General features: G+C 36.0%; 1 protein-coding gene across 1 annotated transcript; it reads right to left on the bottom strand.

Moving 5' to 3' along the window:
* Positions 1-745: 745 nt before the first annotated feature.
* Positions 746-19,287, bottom strand: LOC127559001 (protein SLFN14-like). Its single transcript, XM_051992436.1, has 5 exons — positions 19,200-19,287; positions 16,209-17,307; positions 12,235-12,351; positions 9,068-9,776; positions 746-4,342 (listed from the first exon to the last, which is right to left on the bottom strand). The coding sequence occupies exons 2-5, from the start codon at positions 17,266-17,268 to the stop codon at positions 3,505-3,507; spliced, it is 2,724 nt and encodes a 907-aa protein (XP_051848396.1). The 5' UTR covers positions 17,269-17,307; positions 19,200-19,287; the 3' UTR covers positions 746-3,504.
* Positions 19,288-21,605: the final 2,318 nt, after the last annotated feature.

A 21,605-nucleotide genomic window follows, 5' to 3' on the forward strand; every position in this document is an offset into this window, starting at 1 on the left:
CATCTTCTGTGGATTTCATTATCTGGTTTAAAAAACCCCCAACAATACCACAGCTATGCTATAAGGTGTGCAATCATTTCAAATTTCTAGGTTTTTCTTTTGTTTTTATAATATGCTTGAATATTTGTACTCATCAATATTATTTTGTCTATATCCTTCATATTAAACAGAAGTTCTGGAAAACAAAGGCTTTGCTATTTTTTCTATATCATTCATCTACGTTTGTGATTAAAGATCCTTCATTCTCCATTTTGCTTGCTTATTTAGTTACAGTTTTTCTGGGGTTTTTTGTTTTTTTTTTTTTTTTTTTTTTACTAAGTCTCCATTCCCAGAAATATTCATGAAGGAAGCAGTTCAGTATGAAAAGTTTTTCTACACATCATAGATTTCACCGGACCATAATGTAATGGGGGTCTGACACATTTCCAGGCCTTGTTAACTTACTAAAATGGCTTCTCTACATAGTGGACCCTAGGAAGCTGCTTCTGGGGGAATTGTTATGATACGCAGAGATAGATTGTGAAACATGCATAGACATTGGGTGACGGATTTCAATCAGTTAACCACTTGCTGAAGAGAAGGCTCTTTGATTTGAAGCAGAGGATTAGTCCTGTCAGATTAAGTTACATTTAGAGAAAGAAACTGGTAAAGGGAAAGAAAGATCTTACAAGTTTAAAAAGTGCAGGGGGCTCCAGATTTACAGCCAATGCAACATTTATGCCTTAAAGACCAATGAGCAACTTTTTTTTTTTTTTACTTTTTTCTCAATAGTATTTTATTTTTCCAAATGCATACAAAGAACATTCATTTCTGTAAGATTTAGTGTTCTAAATTTTTCTCCACCCTTTCCTTATCTCTCCCCTCCCCAAGACAGCAAGCAATTTGATATAATTCAAATATGTACAATCCTTTTAAATATATTTCCATATTTGTTGTGTTGAAGCACTATTTTTTATTTGCCCTAAACTTTCTTTCAATGAGCAACTTTTCGAAGTGACTTTGGGGAACTCGATCCAGGGACAACTAAGACTTAGGTTAATCTAGCTTCTATTAGGAGTTTCTAGATGTCCTATAGCATCTGGACATAAACTTGGTCAGATCACTGCTATGTAGGAGGAGCTGAGCTAATGTTCCTGATATGCCTCCTAATACAAAGAGCCTAGCTGTATTTTGTGAGACTTTTCACTCCTCTGGTCCATTGCCACCATTTTAGAAGCCTTCCCTTCTTTCTACCTCAGGAAATAGTCACCATTTCCTCTTACAAGCATACAGGTCCACAAGGCTCAAAACATGACCAATTTGTTTAGAAATTTGGGGAAATAAAGATCATATCATAATCCGCAATAAATCATTTGCACACCAATGTGCATCCCTCTACCCAGAAGTGTGGGTTTAGTCACTTACAGTGGAACACCTAGTAGAGTTCTAATTCAGGATATTTAGGGGTTATTCTTCCTCAGTGATGTCTCTCTTCCAAATCTTCTGCATGCACAGTGTTGCTTTTCTTTCGCTGGCTTCAGTAAAGTTCTTTGGTTGCTTCTCTCCAGTGGTATACGGGAAGCAGCTCCAGTGGTTCGGGAAAACCAATTGGTAAATTTTCAGGATAAGCACTTATTCTTCAAAAATAATGATGCAAATCAGAACTTTATTTTTGTTTAGACTTAAGAGAGCGATGGATAAAATGTTGGCACTGTCAATTAAACTTAAAAGGTTGTCTCGCCTCACACACCACTGGATTTCCCATCCGTGGGTTCTTTTCCCGTCTTGTGTTACTTTAGCCAAGCTTCCAGCAGTTCTCTATAACACCCAGCAGATGGAACTCATTTATTGGTCTCTGTTCTGTGCATTACTTCCTGAAGTTCTGCTCTTGTTCCACCAGAGGGCAGTCATTTACTTGCTAATTCCATTCAATGCAACAAGCATTTATTAAGCTCCTGCAGTATGCTAGACTTTATACTAGGTGCTGGAGATTCAAAGACAAAAACTAAAGTCCCTGCCTTTCTGGATATTACTTTCTACTAGACTATAAGCTTTTTCTGGAGAACAATTCTCCAAGGGGGAAAAGCTCTGCAGAAATCCTATCTTGTTATGTACATTTGCTGCTCAAAACTAAAGCCTCCCTTTGTACCACAGGCTTTGGAGACCCTTATCTGACACACCTAAAGTCCCTCAGGGGTATCTCTTTCAGGATTTGGTATTATTGACTAAGGTCTCTCCTCTCTGGGTTTTTCACTATTACTCAACTGACTGATGTTCCTCGGCTTCTTTGCTGGTTTAACATTCATATTTAAGTCCTATGGTGGGTAATTTCCCAAAGCTTTCTCCTGGTCTTTATTCTATTCTCTTCTACACCTTTTCTCTTGATAACCTTGTCAGATCTCATGGACTTAAATATAATTTCCATGCAAATACCCCCAGTTTTAGATATCCATTCCCAGTTTGTTCCCAGCCCTGTCTAGCTTACTTGAGATGAATTTTTTTTTCTCTGTAGTTTCACCAATTATTTCTAGTTCTTCCCTCCCACATCAAGGAAAGCACATCTAAGTCCTCTTTCATGTGATTATCCTTCAAACATTTGCTTGTTGCTATCATATGCCCCTTTTATATTCTTCAGGTTAATCATCCCTACTTCTTCCAATTCATCCTTCCAAGTACATTCATTCATTTATTTAAAAAACATTTATGCAGCACCTGCTATAGACCAGGGATACAGAATCAAAAATTAAATAGATCCTGCTTTCAAAGAGCTTACATTCCTTTGGGAAGACCCATGTGAGATAAATAAACAGGAAATATATAACAAAGTGTATACAAAGCAAACTTGGTGCAAGGAGAATGGAGACAAGTGATGGGAGGCCTTAGAATAGGTTATGACATTCTCTCTTTTTTTGCAAGGCAATTGGGGTTAAGTGGCTTGCCCAGAATCATGCAACTAGTAAGTGTTAAGTATCTGAGGCTGGATTTAAATTCAGGTCCTCCTGTCTGAAGGGCAGGTGCTCTCTCCACTACACTATCTAATTACCCCCTTATGACATTATCTTAAAGCCCTTTGCCATCCTGGTTTTAAACTTTTTGATTAAACATAGTACCCTGAATTAAACACTATGTTAAACATTATATTCCTGCTGTGGTCTGACCCAGGAGTCTCTATTCCAAACATAGCCTAAGGGAAGATCTATCAGTAACTAATTCTGAGATTCTGGGCAAAGCATTTTTTTTTCTTCATATGCAAAATAAGGAGTTTGAAAGCCTTGGGGAATTACCCTAAATTTCTAAATTAAACTATGCAAGTATTTTAGGTGAAATGGTATGAAATTGATATAATTTCATAAACAAAGAAACAAATTGGAAAGACCTAATTTAATTTCTAGCTCCATCAATGATTTGCCAACTTTGATAGTTTGTTGCTTCTTCTTCATTTGTAAAGCAAGAAGCATAATATCTCCTATCTCCCAAACAAAAGGTTTGAATAAACCTTAATTTCTGGATAATTTATAATATTTTTCATAGATCTTCCTTCTTTTCATATAGCAGATATAGATGCTTAATAGCTTTGGATGCACAGCAAAGCAAGAGATTATGGGGAACCTCAGACTTAGAATAGACTGGAATAAGACCAAACACTATATTTCTCTCCAAGCCTGAAAACTGTTGAATACTGTCTAGAATGATAGAATTACCCAAAACATCAGATGCCCTGCTGCATTCAACTTCTGCTATTCTGTGGGTCCTGATCGATTTCATTGTTGTTTTAAGAATAAGCTCATAATGTTCTCGGTCCTCATTCCTACTATACAAAATAGCAATATCTTTAGGAGAATAGCCATTCTGGAAGAGACTCTGACATTTGCTTGCTACATAATTTGCCAATTCATCCTCCCTCAGATCTCTTTCTATTTCACACACTCCAGGTAGAGTATAATCATGGATAGCATCCTCATACATATCTTCCCTAAATAATGCTAATGACTCAGGAGGCACGCGTCCATATTGGTTTTCTTTGATCTTCTTCATTTCTTGTTTCATGATCATGGCTATTTCTAAAGCATTATAGATCTCATGAGTGAGGTTTTTTCTTGGATACTGCATTAATGAAAGTGGAAGACCACTGACTTCCAAATGACTTGCTTGAAAAGAGTCTATAAAGAGCCATAAAATTCCTTGGTGAGGGTTCCTCCTTCCAGCCTCATTTTTTGGATGGGTGATGTTCTTAGCTTTTGTGTACCAATCTCCACCTTCACTGTGGAAATTCTGAGCTTCATCTATTACTATGTGTTTAATCTTCGGAAAATCTCTTCTCATGAAAGTTTTCCTGGTCTCTGCTTGGCAGGTACTTTGCTGACTAGGAGAGTAAAACAGAGTATGGTTTCAATCACATGAACAAAGGGAATATGATTCATTATTTACTTGTTTGAGCCAAAAATTAAAAGCTTAGTTCTTTAGTTTCTACTTGGAGATTACTTCTTATTGTAATTCACATAAGATTCTTAATAGGTTAAAAAACTAAACCAGCATTCCTATTTCATGATAGACCATGTGGGAAAATAATAAGCTCTCTTCTTTTAGTCAATTCAAGATTAGATAACGAAATCTGCAAGCTTGACTTGTAATTTGAAAATGTAAGCAAATTTTATAATTTCTGTTAGAACTCATTTTTACTTTTGACAATAATTATTGACAAGCCCCTTATGTCTGTTAAATTTAGGATATAATTAGAATGTAATTTCTTTGAGGTCAGAAACTTATTTTTTTTTGAACCCTTAGCACTTAATACTATGCCGGCTCATATTAGATGTTTTATCAATATGTGTTCATTGATAGATTATAGCCCATTTCTTCTCATCTTGTTTTCTTTATACATCAGGAATGGTAATTATTTAATTTTTTACACAGATAAATTTTTATGTGCAGAAGAGATGTGCTCTAATCAAGCTTTTCTATAAAACAATTTTTCAGAGTTCCAGAATTGTAATTTTATTGATATTGGGAACCCTTGGTGAGAAAATTCACTCTACTAAAATAGATCAGCAACTTACAGTGTTAAAAGAGTAGAGGACAAATGAGCCTGCCAAGGATCATATAGCCAGTTTGTGTCATATGGCAAATTGTAACTGAAAAACTCCTTAAATTTTTGGTGAATGAATAAAAAAGCTTTTTGATAAGGAAATCATGAAGATTGTAATCAGTACCATTACACTGGATAGTGAAGTCTTTGGACATCAGCAGTAGTGTGCCTATCTGCAAAGCTTTAATTATTCTATATAACACTTTAAAAAAATATTTGTAGCATTTCCTAACTCATGCATCTAGTACCTTTTCTCCCTTGAATCCCAGGAACTTCTCTCATTTATATAGATTCTCTGCTTTATACTTGTATTTCCTGGAACTTTTGTTTCACTTTGACTTTGGTTTGGATCCGGTCAAACCAACAAGTATTTGTAATGTGCCTACTATGTGCCAGACACTGTGCTAAGAGCTGGGAACATAATGAAAGGGAGAAAAAAAAAATGGTCTCTGCCCTCAAGGGTGAAAACTATCAAACAAAACATTTATAGAATAACTTGGAGGTATCTCAGAAGAAAGATACAGGTCTTAAAGAGGACCAGGAAAAAGCTTTTTTGGATGTTTTACAAAGATTTGAATTAAGCTATGAATCAAAAACTATGAGGAAATTGCATTCATTTACTGGATCTTTGTCTAAATCAAACTCAAAATTGCAAACCAAATCAGTGTTGTTGTTGTTGTTGTTGTTTTTAATACTGTCATATTATTTTCAAAACTTTGCTCTCAACATGTTTTTAATCTCCCTACTGGTTCTTTTCACTTTGGCTTGCAAATATATACAAGTTTCCCCTATCCCAAAATATAACACAACAAAACATTTCCCTTGAATGGGATACTCTTTTAAGCTATATCCTATTTCTCTTTCTGATACTCCATTTAAAATAAATCTTACTTTTCCTCCTTTCAGTGACAAAATTCCAGAAAAAAACATCCCATACTTACTAACCCTGCTTTCTTATCATCTACTCAGTTCTCAATCCCTTGCCATTTAGTTTTTATCCATATTACTAAAATAGCCTTCTTTGAGGTCACCAAATAATCTATTACTTATTAATATTTTATCTACTCCCATGACTTTGATGATCAGTTGTGTGTACAGATTATGCTCAAGTCTATATCTACATCTTTGACTTTTTTCTTGAAATAACTTATGGTATAATATTTTCAACTGTGTGTTATCTGGATGTCCTTAAATCACCCAGAACTTAACATGTCTGAAATTGATTTATTTTTCTTCCCCGATCAAAATGCATCTATCTCATAACTTCCCTTTTTTTCTACTGAGGCTTAAAACTGAGGTGTATTAAAGATAATACTTAAGAGATTATAATTATGATAACAATTATTATTTATTATATATGATATTGCTAGTATGTTATGTTGTAAAAATATGTAATATATTATGTTATTATAGTTATTAGAGATAATAAAAAATTATAGTTCTCTATCCCTTTTTCCTCAAATCTGATTAGCTGACAAATCCTATTGATTCTATTTCTATAATATCTCTCACATGTGTCTCTTTTCCATTTTTACCACAGCCACAGTAGAGCACACACTTGTTTCTTTTTCACCTCTATAACTGTAATAGATCGAATTGATCTCCTTTCTTTTAGTCTTTTCCCTTCTAGTTCACCTTTCACTTCACTGCCAAGGCAATCTTCAAAAGGCACATCAAAAACGACTATGGAGTTTTGGCAGTTCCTGTTGCTTTTTAAAAATGTCTCAATGAATATATAATATCCATTGATTGGGTTGTGTATATTCCTTTCATCAGGACACCTTCTAGTTCATCCACACCCTCTCATTCTATGCAATTCTTTTTATCCATATTCCCCATAATTATACCGAATATACTGGAGATCTTTCTAAGTCTTTACCAAATAAAGAAATGAGACACTTGGATTGTTAGTCAAGACTTTCTGTCATCTCTCCTTAACCTTATTTTCTAGCTTTATCACCTACAATTCCTCTTTTGTACTCCATATTTTAGCAAAATTGGAATACTTAACTTTCCTGAATCTTGTCCTGCCCTTTAACATCTCTGTCTCTTTGCATATAGTATCCCCAATAGTCTACTTCCACATCTTAGCCTAGTGAAATTTCTTCCCTTCCTTCCAAACCTAGCTTAGATGCCAGCTCTTCCACAAAACCTTCCCTTCGTTTATCTGTTCCAGGGGTCCTCAAACTTTTTAAATAGGGGGCCAGTTTACTGTCCCTCAGACTGTTGGAGGGCTGGACTATATTAAAAACAAAAACTTTGTTTTGTGGGCCTTTAAATAAAGAAACTTCATAGCCCTGGATGAGGGGGATAAACGTCCTCAGCTCCTGCATTGGCCTGCGGGCCGTAGTTTGAGGACCCCTGAACCATTTACTGTATATAAATCATCTTTGGAAAGCCCATATGGACCACACAGCACTTCAAGTTATCCACAGCTTTGATCCTTTGGAGACTGTGGAAATGGAGTTACAACCCTGTGGTATCACTGTTTGAACATTGGTGAAAAAAAAAAAAAAAAAAGCTAAGGAGCATATTTAGATTGTTAAAGTCCTGTTCAATTTTCCATGGGGATTCTAAATCTATTTTTCCTCCTACTCAGTTCTGGGCCATATTCATTATATATCTGGATGCTTTTTCTATATAAATATATGGTTAACTAACTCAATAATCTGTATGTATAACCTTAACAATAGGCATTTTCACACATTTGATTTTTCTGGTATGGATAAGCTAATTATGACTCTGATAGAAGTTTTCTACTCCTATAGTTTCCAGGGATTTTTATAAAATCAGGACAATATATTTTTTTTCCTGTTGAGGCAATTAGGGTTAAGTGACTTGCCCAGGGTCACACAGCTAGGAAGTATTAAATGTCTGAGGCTGGATTTGAACTTAGGTCCTCTTAACTTCAGGGCCGGTGATCTATCCACTGTGCCATCCAGCTGCCCTAACAATGTCATTCTTAAAAAGGAAGAAACAACTGGAGAACTTTACTATCTGTAGGAAACCTTTCTTGTAGACCCTATATTGGATAAGCTCCATATGCCATGGGGTCAAATATCTTTGGCCAGTATATGTCTCCTTGTCTTCTATCTTATTCAGGGTTAATAATCAGAAATTCATTGTCTAAATCTGTCTCTGTTTTTACACTTACCAAGAGATCTTATATGCTCTTGAAGCAGTTAAAATAAAAACATAATCTACATAATTTCCAAAACAATTGAATCAAACCTGAAAAAAACTGAAAATCAAAATATTCTCTGAATCAAATTAAATCTCAGGTCCTTTAAGTGAAAAATGGTGTCTGGAAAAGATGATAGGTAAAGTCCTTTCTAGTGCCCAAATTCCATGATTCTGTGAAATTTTATTTGGTCTAGCCCCTCGTCTCTCTAATTTTTAATATAACAATAGCAATAACACATCATCATTAATTATTATTGGTTAGCATGTGATATGCTATTTCCTGGAAATTTTCTTAAATGCAGGGGCTTTTAATCTGCAGTCCATAAATTTAATACTTCAAAAATCGTTTGATACTATATTTCAATAGACTTGGTTTTCTTTATAATCCTATATATATTATTTTAAGCCTGCATAAATATGATTCTTATTTCACCAGATTCTCAACAGGGTCTGTAACATTAACAAGGTTAAGAATTTCTGCTTTCTATTCTGAAAAAATAAATCAGTATCTTAATGAACCATTTCTGAAAGCAGTCAGATTGTGTATGCTGATTTTAATGGCAATGAAGAGAACAAGAACCTGAAGAATATTTAACTATGTACCTATTTCCATCAGTTGACTACTTAAAGATGTAACATCTTAGTTTGGGCTCCTCAATTTGACTAGAAGCTCTATCAATACCCAGAATAAAAATGAAAATTGAATTTACTAAGCAGTATTTGGTTAACAATTGTAAAGGCTGACTGAAAAGACTGGCTGAACTCTGATTTTATTTTCTTTATCTGGTTACAGTTTTAAATTATCCAGGAAACTCCTACCTTACAAATTCTCTTAGGGGGTCATTTTCACAAAGGTAGAGAATTTCCTTTGCTTCACAGTGAAATATGCTCCTAATCTCTTCCAGGATTTTGATCACCATAGCAGTTTTCCGGGTTCCTGGTAAACAAAGGATAAATAACTCCCTGGTTTCCTGAAGGCTTTGTGAAAGCAGCTTAGATTGTTCGGTTACAAGCAGTTTCAAAAATTGGCATCCAAGCTGGTCACTTAAAAGAGAGGGAAAGCAGAGCAAGACTATTACAAGTGATTGCAGTAAATCTTCCAATTCATATTCTGTAGCAAGAACATAGGATTGGGGGTATGGTACTTGCATGATCCCACATAGACGGTCAGGCAGATGCAAGAGCTGGGAAATGATGCACACTTTTCCAGTGTAATTCCCTACATTGACAAGTTTCTGCTTTAGTTGGAGAGCAGTATGTCTGGAATATTCAAGCCCATCCATCTTATCAGATCCCCTGATAATGGTATAAAGTACTGGGGGGCTGTTAACAGCGATGAGGAGAGCATCACACAGGACTCTATCATCCTTTCTTAAGCCGATGTCAATAGCCCAGCTCCTTGAAAATATCAGGATCCCCCGAGAAAATTGACAGGTCTTCTTCTTCATTAACTTCTCTAATCCATTATATTCTGAGAATAGTTCCTTGCAGAGAGATTCTGGTTTGAATCCTATCTGCTGTGGGGTCACTGTAAATTGAAAGAATTGAAATAGATTACAAAGAGAGAAATGCTGCACCAGAAAGAGAGAAATGCATTTTAACTTTTTCTTCTTTTTTGAAGTTACAAGGTCATTTACTCTCTCTTAAATTCAATACTTTACAGATTGAAGCATGAAGAATAAAGCAATTGTCAGAATAATAGCAATTCTGCTTATTCTCCCTTTAGAATGTATCTAAAACACCATTTATTTACATTTTACCGTATCACTGAAGTGGAATTATTTTTAGCCACAAAACTAGGTTTGTTTTGGGTACATAGAGAAAATGCTGCTCATGGCATCATTCTTAGAGATGAAGCTAATAATGTTGTTTTTCTCTCATCCCAAACCTGTGTCGTCTAGAATAATGCTTATATGGGTATTCTTTGCTGATGGGGAATAATCCACATCTTTGGCACTGTAAAGAAGCCAAGATCTCTGGAGAAGCTATGAATCAGTCCCACAAAGCAGGGAGATGGCCATCCTACCAGAGGCTGTGAATCCTTAGTAGCATTAGGGAAGCCTAATCCCATACACTGATGGCAGATCATATTGGGAATTATATGAATGAGAAAGATCTGGGCAATCAGCAAGTTGATCTCTAAGTAAGGCAAAGCAGGAGTGATCAGGCGAAACCCTGATTTGTGGCTCTATGGAATCAGGCAGATGCTCTTCTGATTTTTTCTTGAGGAATTCATATTTTGAGTCACACAAAGGATTCTTAGTGCCTTGTGAAAAGAGATAAGGATATTGAGAACATTCTGCAAAATGTTGTAGAGCCTGCAGGGCTTTTTCATCTTGCTGTGTGAACTTAAATTTTGTGATAACTATATTTAAATATAATGAATTTCCTTTGTAATGTTGTACATTTTATTTTATGCATTTAAAAACATTTTCCTGAGGAGTCAATAGATTTCACCAGCACAACAAGTTAAGATCTCTTCCTGTACTATAAGAATCCCCAGATTCTACATATTTTGAGGAAGGTAAAATATTTGCTCATTAATATAAGGAGACGGGCTAACCTTTGTCTATTTCTTATAAATTACCTGAACATGTAGAGCCTTCTGAAATTACTGGCATGAAAGGGATTTCTGAAAGTATGTGGAAAGTCACTAATAGCAGGAGGAAAATAAGTAAAAAGTCAACGAGAGAGTATCTGAAGCCCAATTATCAGGACTAACCTGGGAGGGAAATTATCTGAAGGTTGAGGAGCTGTTAGAATTGCTGACCTGTCTTCAGGTTTCCTAAGTTGTGATGCTAAACCTGGATTTCTTGTGCTGCAGTGCAATTGCAGGTCCAAGTTAGGAATCTTCACAGATGTCTTCCTTCCAGAAGCCATATGAGTGAAACACTACATAGGAGTAAGTCCTTGAGCTTTTTTTTTTTTTTTTTTTTTAAATAAGAGGGGTCAGGGCAAACTGCTGAAATCTTTAAAGAATAATTTTCATCAGTTTGCAGATCCTTGAGACTGAAAAATCTGCAAGGATGCTTGCAGAGGCAATTTGGTTGCATCCAGGTTTCCATTCAGTGCTAAACAGAGGAGCACTTTGAGTTTGCTAAGGCAGCTGGACAGTCACCTCTAAAGCTCCAGATTGAGAGGATTGCTAAAACTTGAGGAAGCAGATGAGATCAGGTTGTAGCACGTGTGTGCAGGTATGCTTTGCTCCTGGGCATTAAAGAGGAATGTCCCTCAGGAAGGACTCAGAGCAAATGCCGGGCTACATGGGAGGTGCCCCTGTGTTCTAATCTCTGCCATTGTTATGCCACAGTTTTCTTTAACTGTCCTGACTCAGTTTCCCTGTCTCAGTTACCTTAACTGTTCTGTCTCTGACTCAGTAAAACTAAGGATTATTCGCTCTCGGGTTGTAAATTAGCAAGATAAAAGAGTAGCTCTCCTGACTCTTTTATGGATTTACAATATTCCTTTAGAATATTCCAAGACCAACCCATGATATCTTTACTTCTTTGTCTCTGGAATTTTTAGGTTTTATGGCTTCCCCTCCCTGATAAAAAAAACTTTCCCTCCCTTTCTCTTCTTTGTCTCCAAAAAGGTATTTAAGAAGTTGGGGTTCTTCCATTCATGGCTGGAGAATGGCATCTGGCAGCTGTATGCTGGACGCTGGATTCTTTGGGTCCTCCAGCCCTGGGACCAATATGAATTCCTTGGTCCCAGTATACTTATCTCTGTCTGACTGGATAATCTGAGACGAGAGTCCTGTCCAGTCAATCTTACTCTCCCATTAATAAAATATTAAAAACTCTCTAATCTCTCTCCTGCCTCAGTTTCTCCGGCATTACACCATAAATGTTCTATCTTGAGTTTGCCTTTCTCGAAGAGGAAAAGTTAGAACAAACTATCACCTTCTTCCTCCTCTCTCCCCCCCTTATTATCAAAGGTAGATACCAGACACCTCCCTCCCCGTAAATGAAACCAAACATGGATACCTGAAAGCAAACTTTGCTGCAGTGTCTCCTTATGTAGCCAGGCTTTTTCTGAACATGTTGCTCTGCTCAGTGGATCAATCGCTGACTGGTGATTGTCTTGAGCCAAAGTGGGATAAACTTGACAAATAAAGGCAGAGTTATTTCAGAACCGAACTCTCATTTATTCTTCCTTTTGCTACTGGAAAACCTATCCTTGTTAATTCTGAGCTCCTTTTGATATTGCATCAGCCACCCTCTCCCTTTCCCTTCTCCCTCTCCCACAGCAGTTTGGGACCATTTACAGGGTTGCGGAAATGTGACACAGAAAAAAAAAGAATTCGGGATGCAGACTCAAAGGAGCTGAGTTCAGATTCTGCTTTTGCCTCTTCTACTTGCTTTGAACTTGTCAATTATACTTTTGTCACACCCAAGAGATCATAGCTTGGTTTTGCTTGGTTTCAGAAGGCAGGTCTAGCAATAGATTTTGGAAAACAGATTTTGGTTCTGTGGAGGGAGAGACTTGCTAACAGAGCAGTCCAAGACTAGAATGGACTTCCCTGGGAGGTAGTGAGCTCTCCATTGCTGGCACTCTGTAAGGATGATCAACTATTGACTATACTGTAGAAGAGATTCCTATTCAGGTATAGTTGGACCAGATAGCACTTGAGGTTCCTTCCATCTCTGAGAATTGAGTTTTCTAAGATCATTCACAATAAACTATAACAGATTAATAAGGATTAATATATTAATCCTTCCCTGGGATGTTTGCATATTGCTCTAACTTTCCTAGCAATACTTATCACATACTACTTTAGATTATGATTTTGTGGAGTCTTATCTGTTTCTCTATTCCCCTCTAAGATGATCAAGTCCTTAAGGAATTGATTTTACTCAAGTTTGTATCTCTCACATAACCTGAGGTTATTTTACTTAACAAAAGAGTAGGCACTCCTTATTTATTAAGCTGGTCTAAATGGGAGAAAAAAATTTGGACCAAAGTTTGGTTCTCTAAAGGTCAAATTTATAGCATCAATAAACAGAAGGAAACTGTATTTTAGGGTCAGGACATATTTACCACAGCTTCTGAAAGCATACCATGTAAGTAGCTATTTATTTTTTCTATACCATCTTTCCCCAATATTTCAGAATACTTTGTTCTTTTCCTTCTGTAATTGTATTTTAATTTTTATTCTATATCTCCTTCTACAGGTTTTATCTTCTCTGCTCCTCCAAGGCAGAAATTATGGTTTATATGTCCTTGTCTCGCCCTACCCAGCTTCTTAAAATTCTGGACATTGCTGATATTAAGGGCTTAATAAATATTAGCTGAATGAATACATATTTATCACTGAACCATTATTTGGTATACCTTCAAGCAATTCTGGTTTTGGTATCTTTATTTTAAGAGCTCTTGCAAAATTCTAAAAAATAATAATAATAATTCTAAGTATAATTTATTTGAATTTAAATAGAATTAGTTTTAGTTAATTTTGTTTTTTAGGGGGTGATGATGGGAGAAAGGAGGATTATAAGTCCTCAGATTCTACAAACAATAATTAAATGTTGTATCCCTAAAACAGACTAGGAATCCTGGACTTTAAGTTCCCTGACCATGTTTAGAATAAGAAGACTTGCACTTGAAAGCAGTGACAACTTCAACAAGGTTGGGTTTTTTTTTTCTCTTGGAAACAAAACCCATGTACAATCATTCTCATGATATAAACAGTTACTCATTTTCAGAGTTTATTTTCAGAATTAATGCTCTATTGAGTAACTGCAATGGCTCAAAGCTCAGCTTCTTAAACTGACCAAATGGGATCTCATAACTGAATGTGAGGATCGTAAAATTATGACTTAAAATCAATAAATGTTTGATTTGTATATCTATTTATAAAAATCAAACCTATATACATACTTGGGGTCATGTAAAAATTTCTTAGGTAAAAAAGGATCATGAGTGGGAAAAGTTTAAGAGGCCCTGGCTAAAGCATCTACTCCTAAAACTCACTAAGGGTGTACATGATCAGAAAAGAAAATCATGGTAAAATGGGTAGCCAGAAGATCTACCTATAATCAGAATTGCAGAAAGATACACAGGAAGGCTTTCAGTACCTGAAGTACCTCTGCCAATAACCCTGGTAGTCAGAGGCCTGGAGTTTAAATCCCACTTTGGGAAAGTGGATTATTCAAGGACTGCTATTAGGAAGCCCTGAGTTCAAATCCAGCCCCACATACCAGCTGTGCCACCCTAAGCAAGTGACTTTACTCTGTTTACTTCAGTCAAATGAGCTGAGGAAAGAAATGTCAAACCATTGCAGTTTCTTTGCCAAGAAAACATAAAATGGTGTCATGATGAGTTGGATACAGCAACTGAACGACAACCACCTGTCCAACCTTGAGTAACTCACAATCTCAGTTTCTTTATCTGTAAAATGGAGAGGTTGAACTCATGTCTCTTCTATGATTAGTCTTTTCATTTTCTTACTTCCCCTTCCTCTTTGCCCTTCATAACATATCAGTTTTTTGAGGGCAGGAATTGTAAACTTATAGTATGTAAGGATACTTAAAAGGAACAAAGACTTGCTGTCAGTCAATCCAATTCTTTATGACCCATTTGGAGATGCCTTGGCAAATATTCTGGAATGGTTTGCTGTTTCCTTCAGCAGCCTGTTGGAGAGATGAAGAAATCGAAGCAAAAAGAGTTAGGTGACTCGTCTAGAGTCACTCAACTAGGCTGTGTTTGGCACTCCATCCATTGTGCCACCTAGCTGCCAGAATAAAGAATAGGCTTTCAATATTTCTGAAGCTAAACTGAATGGGAGAAAAAGACTTAGGCCATAGTTTGTTCTATAACTGTGGAATTGCAAACATTAGTCAGCAGAATGGAGAGGCTACTTTTGAAAGTATCCACAGGGATGAAAAAATTGAGTCATTTGAACACTAAAGTATTCCTTAAAACACATTAATGCAAAAACATATGTTAAAATGTACTTTGACATTTTGAATTGTATTTTTGAAATTGTATTTTTTTTCCTCACAAGAAGCAAATCAGAATAGATTTTATGGAATTTACCTAAAATATTTTGTAAGGAGAAAGAATATTAATAAAAGATTTTTACTATATGAGAGGGGACAATAAAATAATATTAAGTGTGAAAAAAATTTTTTTCAAAACAGGGGACATCAAATTGTAAAAAAGGTAGTTTTAAAAGAAAATTACCACCTGTCCCCAATTTTATTGCTAATGAGATCTATTCATTTATTCATCAAACAACTTTATGAAAGTGACTTCTACAAACAGAGACCTTGGTAGTCATTTGGAGAGAGAAAAATAAGACAATACCTAAGCCTACTTGGAGCTTTCAAAATAGTTGGAGGGAAGGACATATGACACATAACATGAATATGTAATGTAATATCATATAAAATCATTATAATGACTGAGAAGTACAAAGTTCTGCTGAGTTGAGGGCTATTGAAAGGTTTTAAAGAGAAGAATGGATGCATAATGAAAAATGATCTGGAAGAAGTATTGAAGAATAGGTTAGAGAGATGGATTTACTTGAGAAAGGAAGGTCTGATAGGAGGCTATGCAATAAAATAAAAATATTAAAGGATCAAAGTTTTAGACCTGGAAGGGACCTCAGAGATTAATTTAACCTCTAGTTTAGAGATGAGGAAATGGATGTTGATTGATTTGACCCTCAATAACCCAGACCAGTGATAATGAGACCCTGTTTTAAACTGGTACCACCAAAGATAAAAAGGAAGAAAGATGCTAGAACTTATCTTAGCTCTCCCAGTGTTATTAATTATTAATTATACGAGAAATTATTATTGTTTCTATTGGTCTAGGAATATTCAAAATCTGAATATGGGCCTATAGATCTAAAACGGGGGTAGAAACAGAACTCTAACCCTAGTCATAGAATACTAGGAAGCAGATTTCTTCTGGTAGGAACTTGACAAGGACTTGTTTCCCCCTCTCCTTTTACCTGGATCAATATCCATTAACCTGGATACCCATTCCTCAGTTTTCAGTCTTTCAACAAAGTTATTTCTCACAATCCAGGAATTCGGGTCTTCTGTAAAAGCAACACAGCAGAGGGGCTCTACTTTGACCACGCAGACATAACCATATAGGTTATTGTTATTATACACATCGATGATTTTAGTTGTGAAATTAATCTTTGGCTTCAGAGAGCAAAAATGGAATATAGGCAATTTTTGTATGCAATATTCTATCTCCTTTTCTAATATGACAGGGTTCACCTTGTCTCTTTTGCATCCAAACACTTCATTGGTCTTATCATCCACCCCGATAATTAAATATCCTCCTTTGGTATTTGCAAATGCAGAAACATAACGAGGTAGCATCTCTTTGATTCTGGGTACAATCTTTTTGGTTGTGAACCTTTTCAATTCAACATGAGTTGACTCAGTAAAGTTGAGTTTTTCTTTGTACAAAAGCTGATCTTTTTCAAAAAATTCTGAGGCAAACAATCTTATGTCTTCTTCTTCCTGAATTTTGCTCACAAGAACTTTCTTGGGATGCCACATTGGAAGATTTTCTCTTCCTTTTTGGATTTTTGATTGTGTCTCCTTTAGAAATTCTAATGCCCTACTCGCAGTCAGGTTGACAGTACAAGTTACATCTCTTTGGAATATATTTGATGATAGACTACAGATTTGTAGTTGGGGTCCAGCAGCCTTCATGATCCAGGGTTTCACAAAAATGAAAAGATTGTGATCTTGTTGCAAATAGTCAAGGAACTCCTGTGAAGCCAAAGGCAGAAGCTTCTGAAAGGATGTTTCCAAATCTTGACCAACTCCATCACAACGGTAATTGTAGCTTCTGTTAACAATCTCGGCTTTGACGATTCCCCCGCCTGAATTTAACAGTGCACATACGGCTTGGATGATTTTAGAATTTTGTGTCCTTTTCAAATGACTGTTGGTCATGTTCTTCCTATCCTTCTCCCCAAAAATGATGCTTCCCACATCTATAACCACCTCAGCATAATGTGTTTCCATGTCAACCTGGAGTGTCTCCATCTTAGCAGCTGTCCTGTTCCCTAATACAGAAATGGTCTCCTATAAAACAGTTTGGACAAATAGGACAGAAAGGTTGTGACTACACCAAGTAAAATGTCAGATAACAAAGTGTTTTCTACAAAGGCAAAAGATTACTTTTAATACCAACATTGCAAGTCATTTATGAGGCCTGACTAGAAAGCAACATTCATCAACGAGTTTGCCAGAATTCTTCACTTTGTCAGAATGAATATCACAACAATAATGAGATTCCCAATTATGTCACCATAAGCTAACAATGGACATAGAAAAAAGTCAAAAACAAGTTAAGGAGAGAGCTAGATAGATTATCAGATAAACCAAAAGTTATTAGACTACACAGAAGAAAGAAATGAAGAAAAAAAGCAAATGAATCAGAAGATACTCTTACTAAGAAAAATAAAAGGAGAAAGGCATAGAGAAATCATAAGCTAGAATCATAGAGGGATGCATAGGCTAGAGGGAATCATAGGCTAGAGTTTTTACCCTTAAAATAAGGGAGGACAGATTTCTTTTTATAGTTTTCAAATTTTGTAAGTTTTCTTTCATTATTTATTATTTGTTGTGAAATAATCTCATTTGAAAACTCACTGAATTCTCTCTTTTCCTCAAAGAAAAGGGCATTTTTTTCATATCAAAAATGGAATCACAGCTTCCTGTCCCTTTAATGGGTGGTGAAAGATCTGGTATTGGAAGGAATAACAGGAATTAAGTACAAATTAGTATTGTACTTGCATGGGCTCCAAAGGTGAGTGGACCACCACAAGGAGTGGCTTTAGCGTGTGGCCAGCATTGAGATCAGAATTTCCCCTACTCCAATCACAAAGTCTTGGGATGAAATTAGTTATAGGTGACACTCTCCTGTACCTTTCTTTTACAGATAAGGATTTGTTCCCTGATCACTGTCCAAAGAGAAGTGTCAAATTTAACTCAGGTACCCGAAGCACATTTTCCAGAAAGTGAACCATTTCTTTTCCTTAGAAATCAAAAACTAGAAAGAACAGAGAGCTTCTCTTTTCCTGGCTCTGCTTTCACTGCAGGGGCCATGTGAATAGTTTGAATGTCTATGAGAAGGAAAAGGGGCAGAAAGAAATTCTCTTCCTCTGACTCTAGACTGCTTTCTAATCTTTTTTCTGCTTTACTCGAGTGAACCAACTTGAATTTCAGCTAATGTGAAAAGTCATCTAATCTAAGAATATTATGCTGACATGAATTTCATAATACAAATGTGGTATTTTATATAACAAAAGTTTCTGCTAAAAAGCCTATACATAATTGATCTTAATTGAGCTAGAGTTTTAGCTTTAGAGCAGCTCTGAAATTGATGGCAATTAAATCTAGGGCAGGAGTTCTTACCCTGGAATTTCTGGAAGGAAAATTTCAATATTTTGAATGAGCTCAGAAGAAACATGAAATAAGCAAAGTTAGACAATCCACCCCAAATTCTCCTAGGGACTATTCGACCTGTGGTAGGCATTCTGAGCTCAAATTGATCTGATCAGACACAGTTTGACACACTAATTTGACTCTAATATAATGATATCATTTTGAGCCTCTTTGAGAATGAAGGACAACAAAAAACCAACCAACCAACCAATATAAAAGTTCCCCAAAGTCTTAGTGGAGTCTTTAGCATTGATAGTTTTGAAACACCAGCTTAACTGGTTTCTTTTATAATCTTATATATTTTATTTTATTCATTTAAAACATTATTCAGTGAAAGGGTTTCATCTATCTGTCAAAGGCCATGATACACTATAAAGATAAAGTTAACCCCTGATCTAGGGGATCAGAATAAAATTCTCAAGTCATGGAAATATCCATCTCACATTTCCCAGTTTTTACTCTTCCTTCCCTTTGCAACTTTTTGTGCTACAATTACAAACCACAGAACAGGAAGAAATTATAGTTACCTGTTGTTTCTTTTTTGAAGTTTCACGTCTGTGTCTTGCCTGAGCCTCAGTAGCTGTCACCTAGCATAAATAACCCTGCTGCCCTCTGATACTAGACAGGGAGATGACACTGTTCTGCCTGCCAGTCTTCATAACATGTACAAGCTGAGGCAGACTGATAAGGACTCAAGAGAACTGTGTGGGAATAGGATTAATAAGGGAAGGATCTGACCCTAAAGATAGAATGAGTCAAAAAGGGGAAAATACAAGGGTTTTAATGGAAATACCTAGACTAATGGATAATGGAGAGAGCTTGGAGCATATACAAAAAATTCCCATCCTTTAAAATTTAGCTTCCATAGATACATATGCTTCATACATTCCTTTGTATTCTGTATATACCTTTTGACAGATGTCAAATTATTTTTCTATCTTCAAAATAGCTTTTTTTCCCTTCTCTTTCATTTTTCCTTGCTTTCTCCTTCCTCACATTGGCTTTTTGTAAGACATGAAGCTCAGCTTTCAAAAATATACACCAATAGGGGCAGCTAGATGGTACAGTAGAGAGAGCACCAGCTCTGAAGTCATGAGGACCTGAGTTCAGATTTGGTCTCAGACACTTAATGCTTCCCGGCTGTGTGACCCTGGGCAAGTCACTTAACCCCAATTGCCTTGGGGGGGAAATATATATACACACACATACCAAAAAAGTCAACTCATAATTGTTTTAAAAATTATCTCTTCTTGGAAAGGGACCTGTATATGACAAAATGTTTGTGGCAGCCCTTTTTTTAGTGGCTAGAAACTGGAAATTGAATGGATGTCCATCAATTGAAGAATGGTTGGGTAAATTGTGGTATATGAATCTTATGGAATATTATTGTTCTGTAAGAAATGACCAGCAGGATGAATACAGAGAGGGTTGGAAAGACTTACATGAACTGATGCTGAATGAAAGGAGCAGGCCCAGGAGATCATTATATCTTCTCTTCAACAACAATACTATATGAGGATGTATTCTGGTGGAAGTGGCTATCTTCGACAATGAGAAGATCCACTTCAGTTCCAATTGATCAATGATGGACAGAATCAGCTACACCCAGAGAAAGAACACTGGGAATTGAATGTGGACTACTTGCATTTTTGTTTTGCTTCCTAGGTTATTTTTACCTTCTGAATCCGATTTTTCTCGTGCAACAAGAGAACTGTACGGATCTGTACACATATATTGTATTTAAGATATACTTTAACATGTTTGACATATATGAGACTGCCTGCCATCTAGGGGAGGGGGTGGAGGGAGAGAAGGGAAAAGTTGGAACAGAAGTGAGTGCAAGGGACAATGTTGAAAAATTACTCATGCATATGTTCTGTCAATAAAAAGCTATTTAAAAGGATAAAGGAAAGTATCTCTTCTTCATTGGGAAGGTTGTCCCAAACTGAAAAAGTGACAACCCTTTGCTGATTAGTCAACTAATAACTTAAGAGAATGTCATTGACATTAGAGAATAGAGTTTTGACATGAACAAAGCCCAAGTTTTTAGCATGAAAAGCAAAACATTTGGATTTTTGGGATTCAGTCCTGTATTCCTAAAACCTCTTTATTTTTACAAAGCAGGTTTATTTGCTCTGGCATACATTTCACAAATGTGGAATTTCTAGGAGATGGATTATATGATGGTGAGTAGGGCCAAGCAAAACAACTAAATGATCAATTAACCAATATCTCCTACTCCATTCCTAACTTTGGATTCATTTTTTGTCTTTTTGTAATACCATCCTTGTATTTAAACTGCCTGGTTTGTTTTTCAAAATTAAGCAACTCTACATTTAAAGAAATCAGAAATTTTTAGAAATACAAAAGAATGTGCATGGGATACTCGCAATGTATTGGTTTATGTGCCTAGGCAATTCTTTGAAGTCTTTTGTGTGAAATGCTATCGGTAGTCATCATTTAACAATGATGCTATGAATGATACAGAAATGACAGACTTTTAATTATTTCCCATTGATTTTGATTGTTGCTGTAGCATAGGAAGAAATCATGATTTTGAAAGAGTGAAAATATAATTCAGGTTTATTCAAAATCAGAAATTCACCTGAATTTCTCCTTATTCTCAGAAAATGGCAACTGAGAAATAGTAGCTACTACATTTTTCTCTCCTTTGCCAAAGCAAATGTTGATGGCAGCATAGCCATAATTAAGAGGTTTTGCAACTGGAACAAGCATCATAAATTATGCTTGGGACAAGAAAGTCCTCTCAGTTGTGAGTTGGGGTTAGGTTTGATTTTCCTCTTTGGGGAGAAAGATAGCTACCAGCTGGCTGCTCCCAAGGAAATTGCCCAGCCATGTCCATCCATCAGAGTATTTGATAACCACCCATTTTAATTAATTATTGTTGATGATGAGGTACTATGGGAATTGTT

The sequence above is a fragment of the Antechinus flavipes genome, chromosome 4 (assembly GCF_016432865.1).
Source record: "Antechinus flavipes isolate AdamAnt ecotype Samford, QLD, Australia chromosome 4, AdamAnt_v2, whole genome shotgun sequence".
Lineage (NCBI taxonomy): Eukaryota > Metazoa > Chordata > Mammalia > Dasyuromorphia > Dasyuridae > Antechinus > Antechinus flavipes.

Bases quoted from the DNA above. Each gene is read 5' to 3' on its own strand.
- LOC127559001 (XM_051992436.1), bottom strand. From the start codon at position 17,268: ATGGAGACACTCCAGGTTGACATGGAAACACATTATGCTGAGGTGGTT. The intron at 12,352-16,208 runs GTAAAAGGAGAG...TTATTTGTCAAG, and splicing joins GTTAATGGATATTGATCCAG to TTTATCCCACTTTGGCTCAA. The intron at 9,777-12,234 runs GTATCCATGTTT...TTCAATTTACAG, and splicing joins GCAGCAAAGTTTGCTTTCAG to TGACCCCACAGCAGATAGGA.